General features: G+C 39.3%; 1 protein-coding gene across 5 annotated transcripts in view; it reads right to left on the bottom strand.

Annotated features, from left to right (window-relative positions):
* The window catches only part of trps1 (trichorhinophalangeal syndrome I), a 118194-nt gene that overhangs the window by 42566 nt on the left and 56295 nt on the right, over positions 1–19333 (bottom strand). For all 5 annotated transcript variants that reach the window (XM_046058698.1, XM_046058699.1, XM_046058696.1 and 2 more), the window contains exons 5-9: positions 11842–12454; positions 11223–11437; positions 10569–10779; positions 10213–10450; positions 4091–4898 (exon numbers count right to left, since the gene is read on the bottom strand). In XM_046058698.1, coding sequence (XP_045914654.1) covers positions 4091–4898; positions 10213–10450; positions 10569–10779; positions 11223–11437; positions 11842–12454 — 2085 coding nt within the window. The remainder of the gene's footprint in view (positions 1–4090; positions 4899–10212; positions 10451–10568; positions 10780–11222; positions 11438–11841; positions 12455–19333) is intronic.

Genomic DNA, 19333 nt, shown 5'->3' with positions numbered 1-19333 from the left:
AGGGCCAGGAAATAGAAAGACAACATTCAGATACCATAGTCAATCTGTTAAAGAACACAACTGATAAGTTAAATCACGTTGTTCTCATTTGGCTTTAAAAAAGTATTAAGCACACAAACACAGTGACACACACACACACACACACACACACACACACACACACTGACTTGAGCATAAGCTCCATAATTTCCTGTAGCGGATATAAAGTGATGTTAAATTATCAGCACAGAAAATAAGTTCAATTCATGCTTTAATTTCCTTACAAAACACACACACACGCTCACGCACACAGGCAGACAGAACACAAATGCCGACCCATCACACATAATTAAGTACACAAGCAGTGGAAAGCGCACACAGATGCACATGTACACTGACGTGCATGAATTTATGCAGGGAAAGAGGGAAGGGAAATAGAATGCAAAGTAATGAGAACTTTATGGAAATACAGCTGTGTGTGTGTCTGCGTGTGTTGTGTGTCTTTTAAACATAATTAGCTCCGTCGGGCAGAAATGTAAACGAGAGAAACTTTAATGAAACTCTTCTCTGATCTGCTGAAAGCACACATTCCCGTTTATCTCTCTCAGTCCGCCTCTCTATTTTCTCTGTCTGTCTCTCAACTCAAATGGAATTGAATGTCACGCATGGGACTTTTAAAATCCCAGAAGGTCCACATTTGAGTACTGCATTATGACCACATAAGATGAACACAATTATATTGTGTTTGTAAGGTCACATCCACAATATCTTCCTCCCCCTGCTTGCGTCCATTTATCTACTCCTCTGCTGTCCTTGAGATGGAATTCCCTTTGAAAACACAGTCTGGAATTTATTAGGTGATCTAAACTTTGGGTCCATCCACACATGTTTGGGTATATTCATATGTGTTCACATATGTTTGGCTCAGAGGTGGACCTTTCGCAGCCCTACTTAAGTCGAAAAACCACCATTACTCAAACTCTGTCTCATTCCATTTATAAACTAAAACGTCAACCAAGCTTTTACTTTAATTTCATCTCTAAACCTCATACGCGTTCTATCCTTGCCTCATACAGTCAGTCAAAAAGTCAGAAAATTAAATTTCAGACTGAGAAAATGTCTTCAATGTAATAAATCACAATGAAAACAAAGCCAATAGCGGGGCAATGTCTCAACACTGTGCAGCAATTATAGATCAGGCCTTTCAAAAGAAAATATTCTCTTCTTTCAACAAAGCAAAAAGCCTCCCGTAAGAGAATACTAACAACTCTTTGCTGTGTGTGTGTGTGCGCGCACCCCTGCATGGGTGTTTGTTTGAATGCCTGAAAGCTAGTGTGTGAGGCGTATATCGATCCCTGTGTATCAGGTGAGTTGTCCTTTGAGGAAAAGAAGGGAAATGAAAGAAAAAGGAATGAAAAGAAAAGGGGAGAGACAGGTCGATGGAGGGGCGAAGAGAAAAAACAAGTGAGGATGAGGGAAACACAGCGCAAACCCGCACACACAGGCACATAAAGAAGACATAGATAGATAGATGAAATATGACTTTGGCCATTTCTTTCTGCTCTTGTCTCGTTTTAATCCTTCGCTTCCACCCTATTAACCCACTCCTTCCATCATCGCTCTTCCTCTTCTGTCAACCCTCCCTCCATCCTCTCCTAGCTCTCCCTTGCTACTTCTCACTTGCCATTTACAAAGAGTCAATTAGTATTTTGGGCACATTCACCTTTTATAATTCAGACTCTGCCCTGTTGCGTCAAAGGTCAAATTTAAATTGAACTAAGTGTCTCTGTGTGCGTACGTGTCTTTAAGTGTCAATATATGTGTGTGTGTGTGTGTGTGTGTGTGTGTGTGTGTACTAAGCTATTTCAGATGATACTTTGCATTAGTGCCCCTCCCTTACCCTGCCCAGTGATGAGTCAACCTACGCCTATGTGCGTATGTTTGTGTGTGTGGTATATTTGTGTGTGCGTGTGTGTGTTAGACGTGTCTGTGCATGCCATGGAAACTGAGAATAAATATTGCTTAGTGAGAGGAGGGAGAGGGAGAACGATAGCAGCAAAGGCCGTATCTTATGAAGCTATTAAAATAATAAGTCATGTTCAGTTTCTCCTCGAATAAATTGTTAAATTGTTTGTCTCTTCCCTCTCTCTCTTCCTCTTTCTTCTTCATGCCTTCCAACACTCACTAACTTCCTTGTGTTTTTCTCTCTTACGGAACACATTACTCCCGAAGACGCAGATATACTCAAACAACAACAACAAAAAAGACACAAAAGACAAAGACAATCCCTCAAACATTGTGGTTTATACGACATTGGATGGCAAAATAGGCAGATGTCTTCACACATGCAGTCGGCACATGGACACCAGCAGACAAAGAAAGTATAATTTTAGCTTCAATCCTTACTGACCATCTAATGGGAACAACCATTGCAAACAATGTGCAACCAAACTATTTTTAAACTTTTAACTTTAGTGTAGATCTCAAATGTTTCAATTAGAATATGGGGGAATAGTGAAAATTCCCATTTTATTGAATTGTGCAGCCTTTACAAACACGGATTCTTGGGTTTTACTAAACATCATATAGTGTCAATGAAGAGTTAGGGCAAGCTGGTACAGATTGTATATGATGCTGTCAGATAGTGTGGAATGAAATGTTTTTTCTACTTTACTGCCACCTAAAGGAACACTTCAACAGTTTTGGAAATATGTTCTGTGGTTTCTTGCCAGGCGTTAACTGAGAAGATCCATGTCAAAAGAGTCAGGATACTGTCAGCTTAGCTTAGCATACAGACAGTAAACTATGGGAAACAGCAAGCTCTGTCCAAAATGAATGAACAACATCTACCAATGTCTCCAATGTCTCTCACTTATTCACATGCTATAACTCGTTTGTTACGTCCATACACAGCAGAAATGTTAAAATCACAATTGTGATTTCAGATGGAGTTATATGTTGTTTAACATTTTTTTCTTTAAGTGGAACAAAACAGTATGCTATGGGGTTAACGTCTTTTTTTGCTACACTTTGATCTCGATCTGACCCTCCCTATCTTCATCTCAGTTTTCCTCCCTGTCTCTCTCACGCATGCACTGTCTCGCTCTCTCTCTCTCTCACACACACACACACACACACACACACACACAGTGCCCCACCCACGATAATGAGTAAACCTCTTGTTGCCCCACCCTGCCCAGTCTGCCAAGTTACTGCCAACACCTCACACAAACACACACACACATACGCACACACACACATGCAATAGATCAACCCACAACTTGTACAAAGAAGCCATACACTCAACTCATACACTGATATGTTCACACACCACGAGCACCCTTCTCACACTTAATAATACCACTTACATAGCCCCATGTAAGTGACCTGACAAACACACACACACACACACACACACACACACAGTTCAGTCTATTCTGATCTCATGTGATCATAGCCAATAAGCTCTGTGGCACTGGCAAACCACAGTTTGTTCCTGCCAGTCCATGACATCACTTTGAAGTGAAAGGCATTGTGGGCCACAAAATAGGATGAGGGGAACTGATTGACACGTGGTAACCATGGGAACTGTCAGTGTGCCTCCTAGTTGCCGTAGCAACAGGCAAGTTTCTCAGTGTTGTGAATCAAAATTTAATAATAAAAAAAAAGATGAATAGAACTTATGGGAAAAGAAATTGTGTCATGGAAACCTACACACATACAAAAACGCACAGAGATATGAACATGCAACAAGTATGTGGGGTTACTAGTACACACTTTTTTTAAGCCAACATCAAACTGCGGTAAGTACTTTAAATTTGATGTAAGAACACTGCATGAGGTCTAATCCTCACACCTGATTCAAAGGAGACGAAGATAAAGGCGTATTATTAAAAGTACTTTGACAACTAATGATCTCAGCAGGTAGGATGTGGCTATAGAGCTCCAGCTACAAAGGCCTTCATTCAGAGAGTCAGAGCTAAAAGCTAAAATCACAGTTGTAAGTGAGACAAAGAAGGAAGATTAGGCTAAATGAGAGAATGAGGTTAATGTGAAACAGTGGAATTTAGAGAATGAAAGGAGTAGGAGGTGTGCACATGTTCCACCTTACCCGTAGCAGTGATTGGGACTCCTCTTTAGCGGCTCCTCCTTTCGCCTCCTGTCCTCCTCCACCTCCACCCCCTCCTCCTGTGTACTGCTGAGCGGGCATCTGGATCTGTTTCTCCCCTCCACCTCCACCTGCGGTGGCTCCTCCTGGCCTTCCTCCTCCGTACAGCTTGGCATCTCCCAAAAACGACTTGGTATCTCCCAAAAACGACTTTGTGTCCCCCAGGTAAACCATGCTAGGTGAAGCCACGCCTCTTTTCTGCTGCGAGGCCTCATGATTGGCTGAAACAAACGACAATGACAGGGGGGAGGAGAAACGAGAAGGGCTCCCACCTCCTGTTCCTCGTTCTACTCCTCTTTCGGGTCCCATTCGCTCCTTGGGCACCCAGAGTAAACCGTGGGCCTGCTCACTTCCTCTTTCTCCTAGTCCTTTTGTCTCCCCAAGAACCCAGCCTTTCTCCCGCTCTCGTTCTTTCTCCTCACCTCCCTCACTTTTTACCACCCCACCTGCCATTTCTCTGCCTCCTTCTGCCAACCGTCCCTCCGGTGGTGCAAGGGAGTAGAGGAGGCGAAGATCCCCCTTACTTTCTTCTTTAATGGCTAAGGTAGAGGGAGCTGAGCAGCCATTGGCTGAGAGTGTTAATGAAGGCATCAGTGTGGTCGTCAGTGAGGTGGCTAAGGACGTCGTTGTCAATGAGCTTAATGAGGGAGAGGATTCATGGCAGTGGGCGGAGTTGAAATGGTCGAGGAGGGCCGACGAATCAGGAGCCGTGAAGTCACAGCGGCGACAACGGCAACACGCGTGGACACGTCTATAGAAAACAAAAAGGAGTGAGTGAATTATCCAGGTAAACTTTAATTAAAATGAATAAAATGCTGTATTAAAAATAAAACAACTACTACATACTAGTACATTATTTACTTTCATTTTGAATCAGGACTGGTAAACTTAATCACCCAATTAAACGTGTGTAGACACAGTTTGACAAACCTAAACCTATAATATGTATATATTCATAAATTATGTAGTTTTTCAAATTGTGCCTAGACAATACCATTGCATCCCAACATGACGCATGGAAAAATTGATTTTGTCTTATGTTTTTGTGACACCGAGTCACACTAAAGTAACCCTAAGGAGACTGAACATAAGAAATAACATCAGTATTGAAGAAGTAAAGTAGTCAATTCATCTGGAATTTCATTGATTCAAAATGTGTGAGGGAAAAACCCAGTGGTAAATTTCTAAAAGCTTTTATTGGGCTGTATATACAAAAAAGTTTTTAATTGATCACATTTTGAAGAAAACCCAATCCCTGAAATGACTGAATTTAAAGTGCACTTGTCCCTGTCTGATTTCCTTCGACCACTCAGGTCGAGTTTCACCAAGCCCATGGCCAAAAAAGTGACTCAGTGTTCCACTAAATCACGATGAATAAGGACAAAACCATGAGGAATGTAAATGAATCTGAATGACAAGGAATGAATCCACCCATCAACAATCCACCTTCATTTCCTGTTGGCAAGGCCCCCAGATGACCAGCTATATATACGATACACACCATCAGGGTTTTTCCCTGGCTCAGAAAACAGTTTTAGTGCTTCTTGTGTGGGCGAACGAGTAATATCAATAGAACATCTATACCTAGGACTTGGACTCCCATTTGTGGTTGACCCACTATGTGCAGCTGTTTTAAATTTAGGTATATAGGAAAAATATTAACTAGCAGCAATAAATATGATTATTTTATTATGAATATTTAAATATAAATCTTTTTGTCTACTGAGTTAATCTAATTATTTGACTGTTGTAGAGATTGATTATGCTGGGAAATAGACTTTAACAAGCCTTTCAATAAAAGGATTAACAATTCAGACCTTCATTACTTAGAAAAAGACCTGGCATGCATATTAGTTAGCTGATACAATTAAGTCAGGTGTGCAACTTGACTCAAAATAGGATGAACATATTTTCACTTATTTCACTCACATCTAACCCTAAAGCAGCAATGCGCTCAACACTGCTATTCTTTTCATAAAAAATTTTCTCACTTACTGCCACGCTGCATGGGAGTGTCATGGGAGTGTGGGGGGAAAAAATAAACTTTTAGGAGCTGCACACACACACACAAACACACACAGACACACCCAAACAAGTAGTAAGGATACATCCAGAAATACAAATACAATCAAAAACCCTATCATATACCCACATAAACATGTTTTTGCACGACTGACAGGGAGTGAAATGGTTAATGATGTGAAGCTTCAAACAAATAAAATACATGCACTTGAAATAAATGCAGTGCCCCTTTATTAGTTGATGAAGAAAATAAATGTCCTGGGTAATGACAGATTCAAGTTGGGGCTTCAACAGCATCTCGAGCAGATCAAAATGATCAAGGTATTTGTAGAAATTAGCGAAAACGTGTGTGTGAGTAAAGTACACCTTGTACCTAGTGGGCTTAAATGTCTCCAGATGCTGAACAAAGACAGTGGCCCCTCTGTTTGTCATCACCACACACACCACACATACATACATGCGCACAAGGTCTGGTGCACTCACTGATTCATTTACCCGCTTACTTGCTCTGCCACTGTTTCTCTTGCTCTCTCTCTTACACACACACATTTATGATAAATGACGTTTATATCATTCCTTCTACACAAGTACTGATTTAATCCACCTTTACCCTGAATACTGTCACAGCTACAACTGACTGACTTACACTTTTCCCATTGAAAAAAAACCCCAAAAGATGCCATTACATATAGTATTGAAGCTATTTTATTTATTACTTCTTTGAGAATAGTAAGCTGTAATTGCAAACGTATGAGTGGTTCGCTGGGAAATTCAGTGCATCATTTTGCCTTTTGGAGGTATTTATTTGTAAAGTGACAAGGGAAAGAGTTGAGAAAGCATTTTAATATATCTTTTGAGAAAATAAACCGGAGAAGAATGGTCCAAGAAATGTCTGTTATATCCTCTACATGTGAAATGTGTAATAACGGACAGAGCAAAGCCAGACGCCTTCACTGTCGTAGCAACATGTGAAGTCAAGAATGTGTAATACTAGTGCCTGGGTACAAAATTCTCTCTAAATGTCTCTTCCTGCAGAACAGGACCATGTAGTCTGTGGAAGCACACATTTAACTAATTGGTTAATATAGCCCATATAGCTTCTCATTGCATTTGCTTCCCCCATGTGGATGAGACTTTTGATCTGCGACTGGTTCCAAGAAAGCCAGTTGCATTTGATATGTGAGCAAAGAGCCTACACATCCCACATTTGTGCTAGCGTATGTGCAACTTCAGCTGAGTGTCTAACGGGTCTACATTAACCAAGTCTTAGTCAAAAGTATCTCAAATAACAAGGCTGTGTTTAGGGTCAAGACCCCCAAATGCTCTGAGGTCAATACACACCTGCACATAACAAGTCTACAGACACACACACACAGACACACACTCACCAAGTGTTAATAATTCAAGACATTACATACAATAACAAAAAGTTTGAGAATAAGCTTTATAAGTATATTTAACACATTTTTCATTATGACTTTATTTTGAAGCCAAATAACACTGGCACTGTAATTACACAATGCACATTATAAGCTATCACAACAAAGCCATAGTAGTTAGTAAGCTCTTGTTGGTGTATGTATGTGCCTACAAATATCAGAACCTCAGTAAAAAGTGTTTAGGTGTAGAAGTTACAAAGGAGATTGATTAGTTTGTTTCAGCTGGTAACTTATTTCCCCTAACACCATGGCCCTGTGTTCTGAGCACCCTATAATTAAATCCTGAATTTTGTTTTCTAAAACTTGGCCTTGGAATCCTTCAAGGTTTGGTTGATTTTAGTGGTGGTGTGAAACTTTCTGGCTTTATTTCAGTTTTATTTGATTTGGACTCCAAGATTCAGAGCTTAGATTTTGTTAAGGACGTGAGTGGACTGTTAAATCCCCTCCACACTCTCTTTCTCTCTCTCTCTTGCTTTGTCACCCTCTCTCCCTCATCTTTCCACGTTCTTCTCTGCCTTTCTTTCAGTTTCTCCCTGTTTCTTTTTCTTCCATTCGCCTTCCCTCATGTAATGTCTTCTCTCTTTTTCTTATTTTTATTTTTTTTACTTTTTTTCACTTTCTCTCAGTCACTCCATCCCTTCTTCTCTTCTCTGTCTATCTCTCCCTTTTCTTCTCAGTGCTCTCACCCTGAAACGAATCGAACTTTTTTAATCTTTCATTGATTTGTAGCAGAAATCTTGCTAAGATGGCTCTGTCAGACTGTAATTTTACAAATGTGTGTGCGAGAAAACAAGAAAAAGTAAGTGAATGTGTGAGTTTGTGTGTGCTCATACATCAAGAAGCAATCCAGGTCAGCAATCTAGATTGATACTTATATAGCCAAAAATATTTCACACAACTATCCTCAGTTCTGTGTATCTCTCTCAGCCTTTAGCCCCAACTTTCCCACACCACCCCCTCTCTCTTTCCTACCCTAACTTACTCTAGCTTTCTCTATCATTCCCTGGATCTGTCACTGATAGCCCTGTAGTGTGTGTATGTCTGTGTGTGTGTGTGTGTGTGTGTGTGTGTGTGTGTGTGTGTGTGTTTGTGTAGGAAACAAATTGGCTGTGGAGTCTACTCTGGCCTCTCCAGGCTTTAGAGGCCTATGAAACTGAGCTTAAGGCTTATTTACTACACATACTATACACACGCCTTTGTATGTGCAAGCAAAAAACTTAATTTAGGTGTAAATGTAGTTTTTTAATGAAATTAATCCCTTTTTTATTGCCTATTTGTGAACAGTTGTAACCTTACATCCAAAAATTAACCATTCGCCGGCTTTCTTGGTTGCATTTAACAGACTCTAAGTCGCTTTCTATGTGAAATCCATTGGTTTACGTAGGTTATGATGTGCTTTGTGAGCCTCTTTCTAACTGATTCTGCGCTACACCGTATCTAACGAAATAAAGAAGAAAAAAAAACAAAACACCGGCTCCCAGCACAACACAGACTATAAAATCGACCCAGAGTTGGCTTTCATCCAATGGACAGGTAAGCTGTCACATTACTGCAAATCATGTGAAATATATTGTGATTTTGTGCTTTAGTTGGCTCAAGTCGCCGACTAGTTGCTAACGTTACCCGTTGCAAAATACTATAGTTGACACATTACTTCACCAGCTAACGTGATCCATATTACTATCATATGTACTGGTATTATGCCAGAGTGTTTAGCTAGCATGAAATTATGTAATGGTTTGTAGTTAAAAAAAATACAGTCCATTATGAGTATGACCACGTCGATGTAGGAGTGCAATGCTAAATCAGGTAGCACTATTTTATAGGCCTTGTACTTGTAGTAGATTCAAAATATGGCAATGTACTTAAATAGAAGAGTTTCACACAGTGACATTCTTAAAAGGTGTTTAAATCATTTATAAAGGTTGTCAAGTCCTTTGCAGGTAAGGGGACCTATTGCTGATCTTGTCATGCAAGAACAGCACACTTTCATCTGCCAATCACTTTCAAACTGCTAGTATTTGATACTTACATGATTCTCCCCCTGACAATAGGCAGTGTCATAAATCAAATGAGTTCTAGCCACTGAAAGACTGCAAGGAAAAACGGAGCTAATATGTATCTGAACATCAGGTAAGTAGATGTCAATGAAGCTCACCAGAGAGTTGGGATTTCTGACACAACTTTAATGGAAAGGGGAAATAGTACTAAAGTGTCCAAACTCCAGCAACACTTAGAGAACATCGTCAATTACTTCATCGGGATCATTACACAACAAATTTTGGTGTGAAGACCTTCACAGTATGGTGATACTGAGGTATGTGACATTCCTATTCAAAGAAAAAAAAGTGAATATCTGATGTCTGAGTTGCTTCCAGGTGTGAATGTTTAAATTGTGTCCAAACCCCCTAACAATAACCCTAACCCTAACCCTATGACTAAAAGGTAGACTTCCTGTGTATCTTAAATCTTTAAAGCTTTTTAATATACTTTCATATCTAAGAATCAACACTGTGAAAAAACAATGTATTAAGTGGAATAATATAGTATTGAAAATTTATAATTCATAGTATTTAATTAATGTTATCTGACCCCATCTCTTACCTGTAGTGTCTAAAAATCTCCTCTTCCACTTCCGTGATGAAGTGACACTTTGTACAAGAGTACTCTCTCTCTCCTCCTCCTCTCCCCCCTTCCTTCTCTCCCCCAATCTCTTCCTCGGCCTTGACATGTGGTGGAGCCCCCTTTAGGTTAATCAGGGTGTGGCAGCTTTCATAGTGTTGGAGCAACACATCGATGTCTGTGGTGGCAAACGCACACTGGTCACACAAGTGGGTGACGCCTAGGATCAGAAAAACAGGACAAATCAGGAACAAGAAACAAAGAAAAGATCATGTTAAATCTGCTGAAATACAATTAAACAACTGAAAATATGCTAGTTGAAGTATGCCTTTGAATACCTTGTGTGACAACAGGATGGGCAGGGTTAGAGGGGTGAAACGTTGATAATGAAATCATACCAGGGTCACCTCTAGGATTAGAAGGGGTCATGCTGGGTGAGGTGGTGGTAGCGGGTTTTGAGCCGACTGTGTCCTGCTGTTTGGTGGACTGAGGAAACTTGGAACAGCATTTAGAGCAGGTGGGCTTCCGACAAGCAAAGGGGTGAGACACCTATTGAGAAAAATCAGACGTTTGGTGACGAATAGCATGGATCTTTGCAAGCTTAAATCATTAGTGACAAAGCTGTACATACAGGGGGAATTTAGACTTTAACTTTATTTCTGTTTCTCTGTAAATGTGTTTTTCGTCTATGCAGGTGATATCAAATGGTACCAGGGTACATCACCATTGCACTGAATGACGCCACCCCCAATGTTGACAAACCAAGCTTTTTGATTTTTATCTTTGGCAGCTGGCACAAAGGAGGGTGGGGAACGTGGGTGAGTGGTTCGGGAAAGCAAGGGAATTTTAACTAGGCTGGAAATAGGAATAATGAACTTGTTCATATATTACATTTTATTTTCAAGTGCTTACAAAACAGCTAATTTATTTTCCTTCTAATTGCCTAGCAAACACCAATACAAATAAACATTTAAATATTTTATTAATCTCACCTCCCCCAGGTGTTTATGCGGCTGACAGAGCCCCTGTGGACAATACATGCAGTGCTGAATGCAGCATCGGTGGATGGAGTGGTTGTGCTGGTAGTGCAGTAGCAACGGTGCTACTACAATCACATCTGCACTGTGGGCCATTGAGTACCGGAAATCACACAACTGACAGTTATAGCTGGTCACGACTGCTTCCGAATCACTGCTGTTTGGGTCTCCTGGGAGCAGAAATCAGAGCAACAGTTTGGGAGTAGGAGTAGAAAAAAAGCAACCAAAGACATGTCAAAAAATCTAATAGAGGTCAACTGTATCAAGGAAAACAAACAAGGAGATTCAAGTGGCATCATAGCAATAAAAACAATAAAAAAAGACAGTCAAGAAGTATTATTGTACTTGTAACAAATAAGCAAATAAGTAGAGTCCGGCAGTGTTACCGAATTTCTTTAAAGAGCAAAGTCGAGCAGCATCATAGTACTAGAAGAAGTAAAAATCATTGTACTCTATTTAATTTTGTTACACTTGATCATTAATCTTGTGCTCCATTAACGTAGCTACCTTCTACTGACAAACACTTAAAGCAATTCACCACCAGACTTCACCATACTTTCTCCCATTTAATTACCTTGGCTGGTGCTGGATGGGTTAGATGATAGATCTTTGCGGCTTTTGGATGCCGTGTGGTCTCTTTCTCCTCCTTCTCTTCTCCCTCCTCTCTCCCGTTCCATGTCCATCCCCCCGGCATTTGAGTTGTTGGGGCTCATAGTACCTCCCGTGCTCATTCTGTGTCTTTGTTCATAGTGATCTAAAAGCTTCGCCGAGCCCCCTGACCACTCGCAACTCCAGCTGCAGAATTTACACCAATAATACGCCTGCACAGCCCCTCGACCCGGCTCCCCTGTCCAGCTTGATGAATCTGAACATGCCCTGACTGGAATGGAGTACCCAACCAAGGAGTCATCTTCAGCTCTCACAGCGACTCGCTCCGCCCCGTCTAAGATTTGACCCTTTTCCTTTGCCTGGTTGTCGTGCGTTGCAAGGTTATTGGTGGCCAGCAGGGGCGTGCTTGGCGGAGTTTTGACTTTATTTGGATGCGAGGACAGGAAGTGTTGTTCAAGTTCTAAGGAATTACTGCCCATGTATGTGAAGTTGCAGAATTTGCAGCGAAAGTACTTTGTATTCCCCTGGCAATCGGAGGTCTTGCGCCCAATCCCAATTAGCGTGCCACCCAGCATCACCTGTTGACAAGCAGCAAAAAGAGAAAAAAACAAAAAAGATTGTTACATCAATATTAAAAATTAATTCCTCTCACTTTTAGATGACACCCGACTTTCCGGTTGGTTTAAATGACAAGCACCACCAGTAGCAGATTATATCAGCTGTGGTTATTTAACGTGTAACAGTCACAGCTAAAACTCAACTTTTGGCTGGTGTATATAATTAGCCAAAGATCATTTATGAAGTAAAAGAGGCATGAGAAGCACAGTTGGACTGTGTTTGTGTTCAACAAGAGGCTATTTTCTCTACGGAAATGGTCTAGCCCAAGTCACATTCAGGAGGAGAATTTCCCATTAAAACTTCAATGCTTATCAACTTAATTACTTTGGAGGGAGTCATTTGTGATAAATCAGGTGCATAAGTTAGTACTATAACTTTTGAATGTGTCAGACGTATTTAATCAAAATTTCATATCTAATGTTGTTCATTTCATTTTCAGGATGAAGCATCAGGTTGTAAACACTATTTAGCTTCTGAAAACAGAGGTGTCCCTGCCTTAATAGTCAACAAAAGCTGTATAACATTACCTAATTTCACTGTAAATATTGGCAGCCAAACCTAATTAGATTTGATTGGAAGAGATTTGGATTCAATAAAATGCTACTGAACCCTTACCAATAATGAGTCATACTTAAAAAATGGACCTAACAACAGACTTACTAGACATTAGAGTTATCCAACATTAGCTTGGATCATAACTGTCATAATATCTGCGATATACATATTTGGGTGTACTGTACCAAGTATAGCTTGTCATACAAGTTAAAAAGTAATACATTTTCATTGTCATTTTTAATTCTTATGCAGCAGATATTTGGGGGTCACGTGACATGAGCAATCAAACACAGGGCTGTGTTGCAGCAAATATGGAAAATTATGCATCAGAATCATGATGCAGCCAAATATCAATTTAATTAAATTCAATTAAAATATTACTAACTGACCAATAACATATCATGCTCTACTGCAGTATACAATATACAAGGCCGCGATTTAGCATTATTGAGCGAGCAACCAGACACTAGTCTGCTTTTTATTATGTTAGCCCGTCAACTGTAGGTGATTATAGTGTGCTGCTTGCCATATTGGTGATCAGGCAACCTGGCAAGTCTTACACTGAAAATAGACTTCATATAGCAAAAATAATATGTATTGTCTCTTTATGGATCTGTGGTTTGATGCTGACTGTTGGCAGTTTTGTAATGGAGGTTTGGCAAGAACAAAATGCAATTGGTAAGCTGCAGTTAAAGGTCCAGTGTGTAATAAATAGGAGGATCTATTGACAGAAATGCAATATTATATACATAACTATGTTTTCAGTGGTGTATAAAGACCTTACATAATGAACCGTTATGTTTTTATTAACTTAGAATGAGCCATTTCTATCTACATACACTGCGGATCCCCTTACATCGTAATGACGTCGTAATGTTGCGTCGCCGTGTTTCTACATTAGCCCAAACAGACAGACTGCTCTACAGAGTGTGTTTCGTAACTACGTTAAATATATACTTAGAAAGAAGAAGAAGAAGAAATAGTAGAACAAGAACTGACAGAGTGTGTCGGACTCCGTAGCTTCTCCTACGCGCTTGAGTAAAATTTACACACTGATCCTTGCAAGTAAAATTTGTATTCCTTGCAATTAAAACTTGGTCATTAAACCTCCCTGTCTCTTTTAGTGGGGAGAACAATGAAGATTAATTTAATTCATTAACAGCTATTGCCTGAGCACAGAAAAAGGCAGTAAAAAGGTGAGATGGTAAGACGCAACATATAAACATGCTACAAAAAGAGAAAGAAAAAATAATGTGAGATGGTACATTTCAGTTTCGTCGAAGGGAATAAATTCAGAAGGCTAAATGAGATCTATTACTGTGTGTGATCTCACAACAGCAATCATCCAATCATCACATCCCACAGACCCTGCCCAAGCAATTAGAGAAGAGCCAAACATTAGGCCATTTTAGCAAGCATAATAGACACAAAAGGGAACACGAGAGGGGAAGGGAAAGAAAGAAAGGAGGCAGAGGACAAGTGGGACAAGTTAAGGGAAAAAGGGTCTAAGTTGAGGAATAGAGGGTAGGAGAAGAAAGATGTGAGAGATGGATGAAAAGCAAATTGAGAAGTTAGAGGAAAAAAGGGGAAGTAGAGTAAGAAAGAATAAGAAAAGAAAAAATGCAGAGGAGAATGCTGAGGAGAAGGTGAAGGCGAAACAAAGACAGATGATGAGCGAGACAACTGGAGAACAGAGAGAGAAAAAGAAAGTTAAATGTGTCTGACAGCTGTTTCATTACACTGCCTAACAACCGATTATAACTACTCTCTACTACTCTCTCTCCCTCTCTCTGTCTGTCTCTTCTACTCCCTCCTCCCCTTTCCTCCTCCATCTCTTTCACTCTTTCCTTACTCTCCGCTATCCCTCTCCTCCCAGAGACTTTTTTCACGCAATCTCATTGGTTGACAGAGCAACTCGTCCTAGCAAATGACAACATGGAATTTTCCAAACGTGGGCGGGAGAGAGAAAAGGCGAGTGAGGGATGGAGAGAATAGAGACCCCTTTCATTCGTTTTTTTTAATACTTTCACTTTTTCTTCATAATGACGACTTAAGCCCACTGGATTTTCTATTTCTGACTCTGTGTGTGTCTGTGTGCTGTGTTTGATGACTGTGTGTGTGTGTGTGTGTGTGTGTGTGTGTGTGTGTGTGTGTGTGTGTGTGTGTGTGTGTGTGTGTGTGTTTCTGTGTCCATTACGTGACTTACGGCCATTACAGACTCCTGGTTTAAGTAAAATGAAACTCCTTGAGTATTCCTCACACACACACACACACACACATACACACACACACACACACACACACACACACACACACACATACACACACACACACAGGAACTCATGCACACACATACACAAACATACACGTTTATTAGATCATCTTGTTTAAAGCTTTCAGACAAAACCCTACTGTTCATGCACACTCGACTTCCTAATCCTTGACCCAATTGTTACCCAAACTAGTCCCAGTGCAGAAAAACACAATTAAGTTAATTACAAATTAAGAATACATTTTTTAAAATCACACTAATGTGTGACTATGAAGGTAATTAAGATAAGATAACCTACAACTGTGGGTAAGTGTCGAAATACCTACATTATATGGAAATTAAAACTATTTTAGATATTTATTTGATGCTAAGTCCTAATTTAGAAATTTGAGATTTAATGTGCACACCTGACCTTAGTATTCACGGCAAACTGGAAAAATCACTAAAATTATATCTTGATTGCAGCGTCTGAAATTTGCACATTTTGTGGGGATAGGCGTCTACTGAGTGACAGCCGGTTAGATTGCCAGCAGCCCCGCCGGACTACAGGAGGTAACTCCAGTGTTGTCGGAGAATCACGTAGCTTGCCTATTGGATGCGAGAGGTGTCACTTGGTTTTATTTTTGTTGGTCAACTTTTGTTTTGAAACTCAATGAGTATTTTTGCTCAGTTGCTGGGGTCCAAAATAAGAGGTTTTGTAGAGATGTGGATTTCAACTGAGATAGGGACCCATTCAATATTGTCTGAACTGTGGGTTTGTATTGAGCACTGACTGTTGTTAATGATTGTTAAGTAAGATGGAGTGAATGTCATGTACTGAAAGACAGGGGTCTTTCCTTTGTGCATGCAAACATGCATGTAATGTTTTTGTGCATATACATTTCAAAAGTATAAATTAAAATAGCACTTCAGCTTTGAGGGCAAAAGAAAAATATGTCCCTGCCCCAGTGGCAGGCAGTGAAAACATTTCAGACCCTGGTTGATTGGCATACTTGCTGTTGAAAAATTTGACTTTTAAAGAATGTGACAGCCTCTCCACTACTAAAAACAACGACTTAGCTGTTATGATATAAGTGGCTAGATAATTAGCCCGCAAGATATAAACAGAACATATTGCAATAAAACTTGAAACTCAACTCTGCGAGTACAGGTATTCATTAAATTCAATAAGGACAAAAATGCTTTCAATAAGTCGACAATGTTTTATTGTTCTACTGAATGTTTCAAGAATGACTGTTTAATTTACGAATAGTGAGTTGATGGAGGTCTGTTTGCCTGACACTTACAGTTCTCACTATTTTAGCAATCATATTTTAGCAAGTTAATTTTAAAATTAAAACCACCCATTCTGCTGCCTAAAGTAAAACATACTGTTGTTAAATATTGATATTCAAGCATCTATTGGAAGATAGGCAATAAATGTGTCAAAGCCATATGCGTCTGAATGTGAATTTTAAAGATCAAAGCTACAGTATATGCACAAGTCAATAAATAGTATGTGTGCATGCTGAGAAAAAAAAAAGAAAGAAAGTATAGCTGACATGTAACCACTTGTGTCTGAGGCTATTATGACAGGGACAGTAAACAATGTAAAGCAGAAACTTTGCAGGTTTTCATTCTAACCAGTCTGCAGCTGTTGACTTCACTGATTAGTAACCCTTGATTTTAGGTGCAATAATCAGTGAAATAAAACTAAATCACTGAAGACATTTTTTCTCCTACAACTGATTGGCTGATTTGTTGATGTCCAGACTGCACGTGCAAATTACATCTGACTTTTTACTGTGCTCTGATGGTGTACAACTACAAGGCAAAATTCAATCATCTGTTAATCTATATTCCTGTCTTTATCCTGCTATTCCCAGTAAAGCAGCTCCCACCAGATACTACTTAAAATATTTATAATCTGAGCATAAAATCTGACAGAGCAAGATATATATTAGTACAACAGTGCAGGATATACATTTTCTGGCCACCATTTAAAACACGATGATGCATGGTGTGCATGTGTATGCCTGTGTGTGTGGATGTATGCATTGCCTATAAGTGATTGGGTACAGGAGACTGCTTGCCTGTCTACGAGGTGCCCTATTTGTCTCCCTTTCTGTGTCTATTCATCTGTCAGTCTATAAAGCTTTATAACTTGCACCACAATGCCTCACTGTCCAAATCACACACACATACTATGTTACAAATCAGCTGCAAATTGTTCACCCCAATAAATTAGCTCAGTTATGAGCCCAGAATTACAGATTTATGAGTAATGCTTGTTGTTAACTGAAGCAACGTGTCACCTGTTTTGGATCAAAGTTTCTAACTGATATTGATTTCTGATATCAGATTGTTCCATGTTGCAATGTGAGTATTTCTACCTACATCTATTCATGTTAGTTATTATTTAAAAATAAAGTTTGCTTCAAAGTTACCTGCACTGCTTGCGTCATTCATAAAAAGTTGATAACATAACTTCTATCTGATGGTGTTACCGTTTAATCAGTGTCTAATTTTCCCTAAATAGGAAAAATGTGAAGATGATTGCAAATGTTTATTAAATTAGTACTGCCTCCTTAATTCTAACTTTGAAATGAATTAAAAAAGTACACTTTAGAAAGAAATTTTCATGATTTTCTTTCACAGAATTGTATGCCTTTTTTTTGTTAATACTGAAAACCACATGCAAGAGAAGATGTAAAGCAGCTGCATTAATACTGCATTGCATCTACATCTGCAGATCTCTAATGTACTTTTTGAAATGTTTTCACGTTTCATTGCTCCAGTTAAATCAGAACTACTGCAAAATGTATAATCTCTTAAAGTTCAAGACAGAAATTACAAAACAAATGTACGGTATAAATGTGTGGGGTACTTTGGAGACAGTGCACTGAGATAACTAAAAAAGTAAGTCACGCTATATCCAAGAGATATCCACACACATATTTAAACATATTTAAGTAAAAATGACTAAAAAAAGAGTGCTACCATGATAGCCAACATTTCCATGGAGGCACCAGCTTTTTACTCTCAGATCATGACTGATCATGACATTACTTTACGCTTTAATTACTTGTTTAATGAAATGTATGGGGTTGATTGTTCTTATGTTGTATGTATGATGCTTTGGCAATATTGTTGTTACACATTCATGCCAATAAAGCTCATCTGAATTGAATTGAATTGAATCATGAAGACATCATTGGTAACCTAGTCAACATGTGTTTGTTATCTCTTAAAAAGACTATAGTCTGTGTTTCCAGGGTATGTTCAAAATGGGCACTGGACAAGGCTGCACCTTCCCTGTTACATACATTTATGGACCTGACACTCTGTTGCCATGAGACCAGTGTGGGGTCCTCAGTGTGGTACATTATGTTTATTTAAAAAAAAAATTTTTAATTTCTAATTGCGATTATTTTGACTGATATTGCAATGGAGATTTGATTTGTGTTATGAGATAGAATGATAATTTAGAGCGAATGAAAAAAAACTAAAATCATTGTGGTGAGAAAATGGTCTCTTTTGTAACCTTTATTATTATCCATCCTTCCTACGTAAAAACTAATCGATCTAGCCCTTTTTTTGGTTTCATATTCATGCAGGTTCATAGATTGACATCTGGGCCCTTACCAGTTAAAGCTCTTAAGACGGTGGTATGCTCGAAAATAACATACGATGTGTGGTCTTGCAATAGTGTTTATAGGCCATAGAAAATAGCTAGATGTGATAATTGTTTAAATATCTAAATAACTGCAAATAGTCTTTTCCTAGAAGACATTCATAGTGCACATAAAAAATAGTTTATTAATGAAAAAAAACGATGCTGTTCAACCATTGAACAAGCACTTCTGATGTAGTACTGGATACTGGCACCTTTACTGTTGAGCAGATCCACTTGGTGCCTTACTTGAGGACAGAAGAATGGTACTCATTCATCTTCCCTTCTCCATTTTCTAGGGGACTGGCCTTCCAGGCAGAAGGCTACTTCTGTAACCTCTAGGCTACTACTGCCCTATTT

This window comes from Micropterus dolomieu, linkage group LG09 (assembly GCF_021292245.1).
Source record: "Micropterus dolomieu isolate WLL.071019.BEF.003 ecotype Adirondacks linkage group LG09, ASM2129224v1, whole genome shotgun sequence".
NCBI classification, from domain to species: domain Eukaryota; kingdom Metazoa; phylum Chordata; class Actinopteri; order Centrarchiformes; family Centrarchidae; genus Micropterus; species Micropterus dolomieu.
The sequence above is the reverse complement of the archived record's forward strand: the minus strand, read 5'-3'. Positions and strand labels throughout refer to the sequence as shown.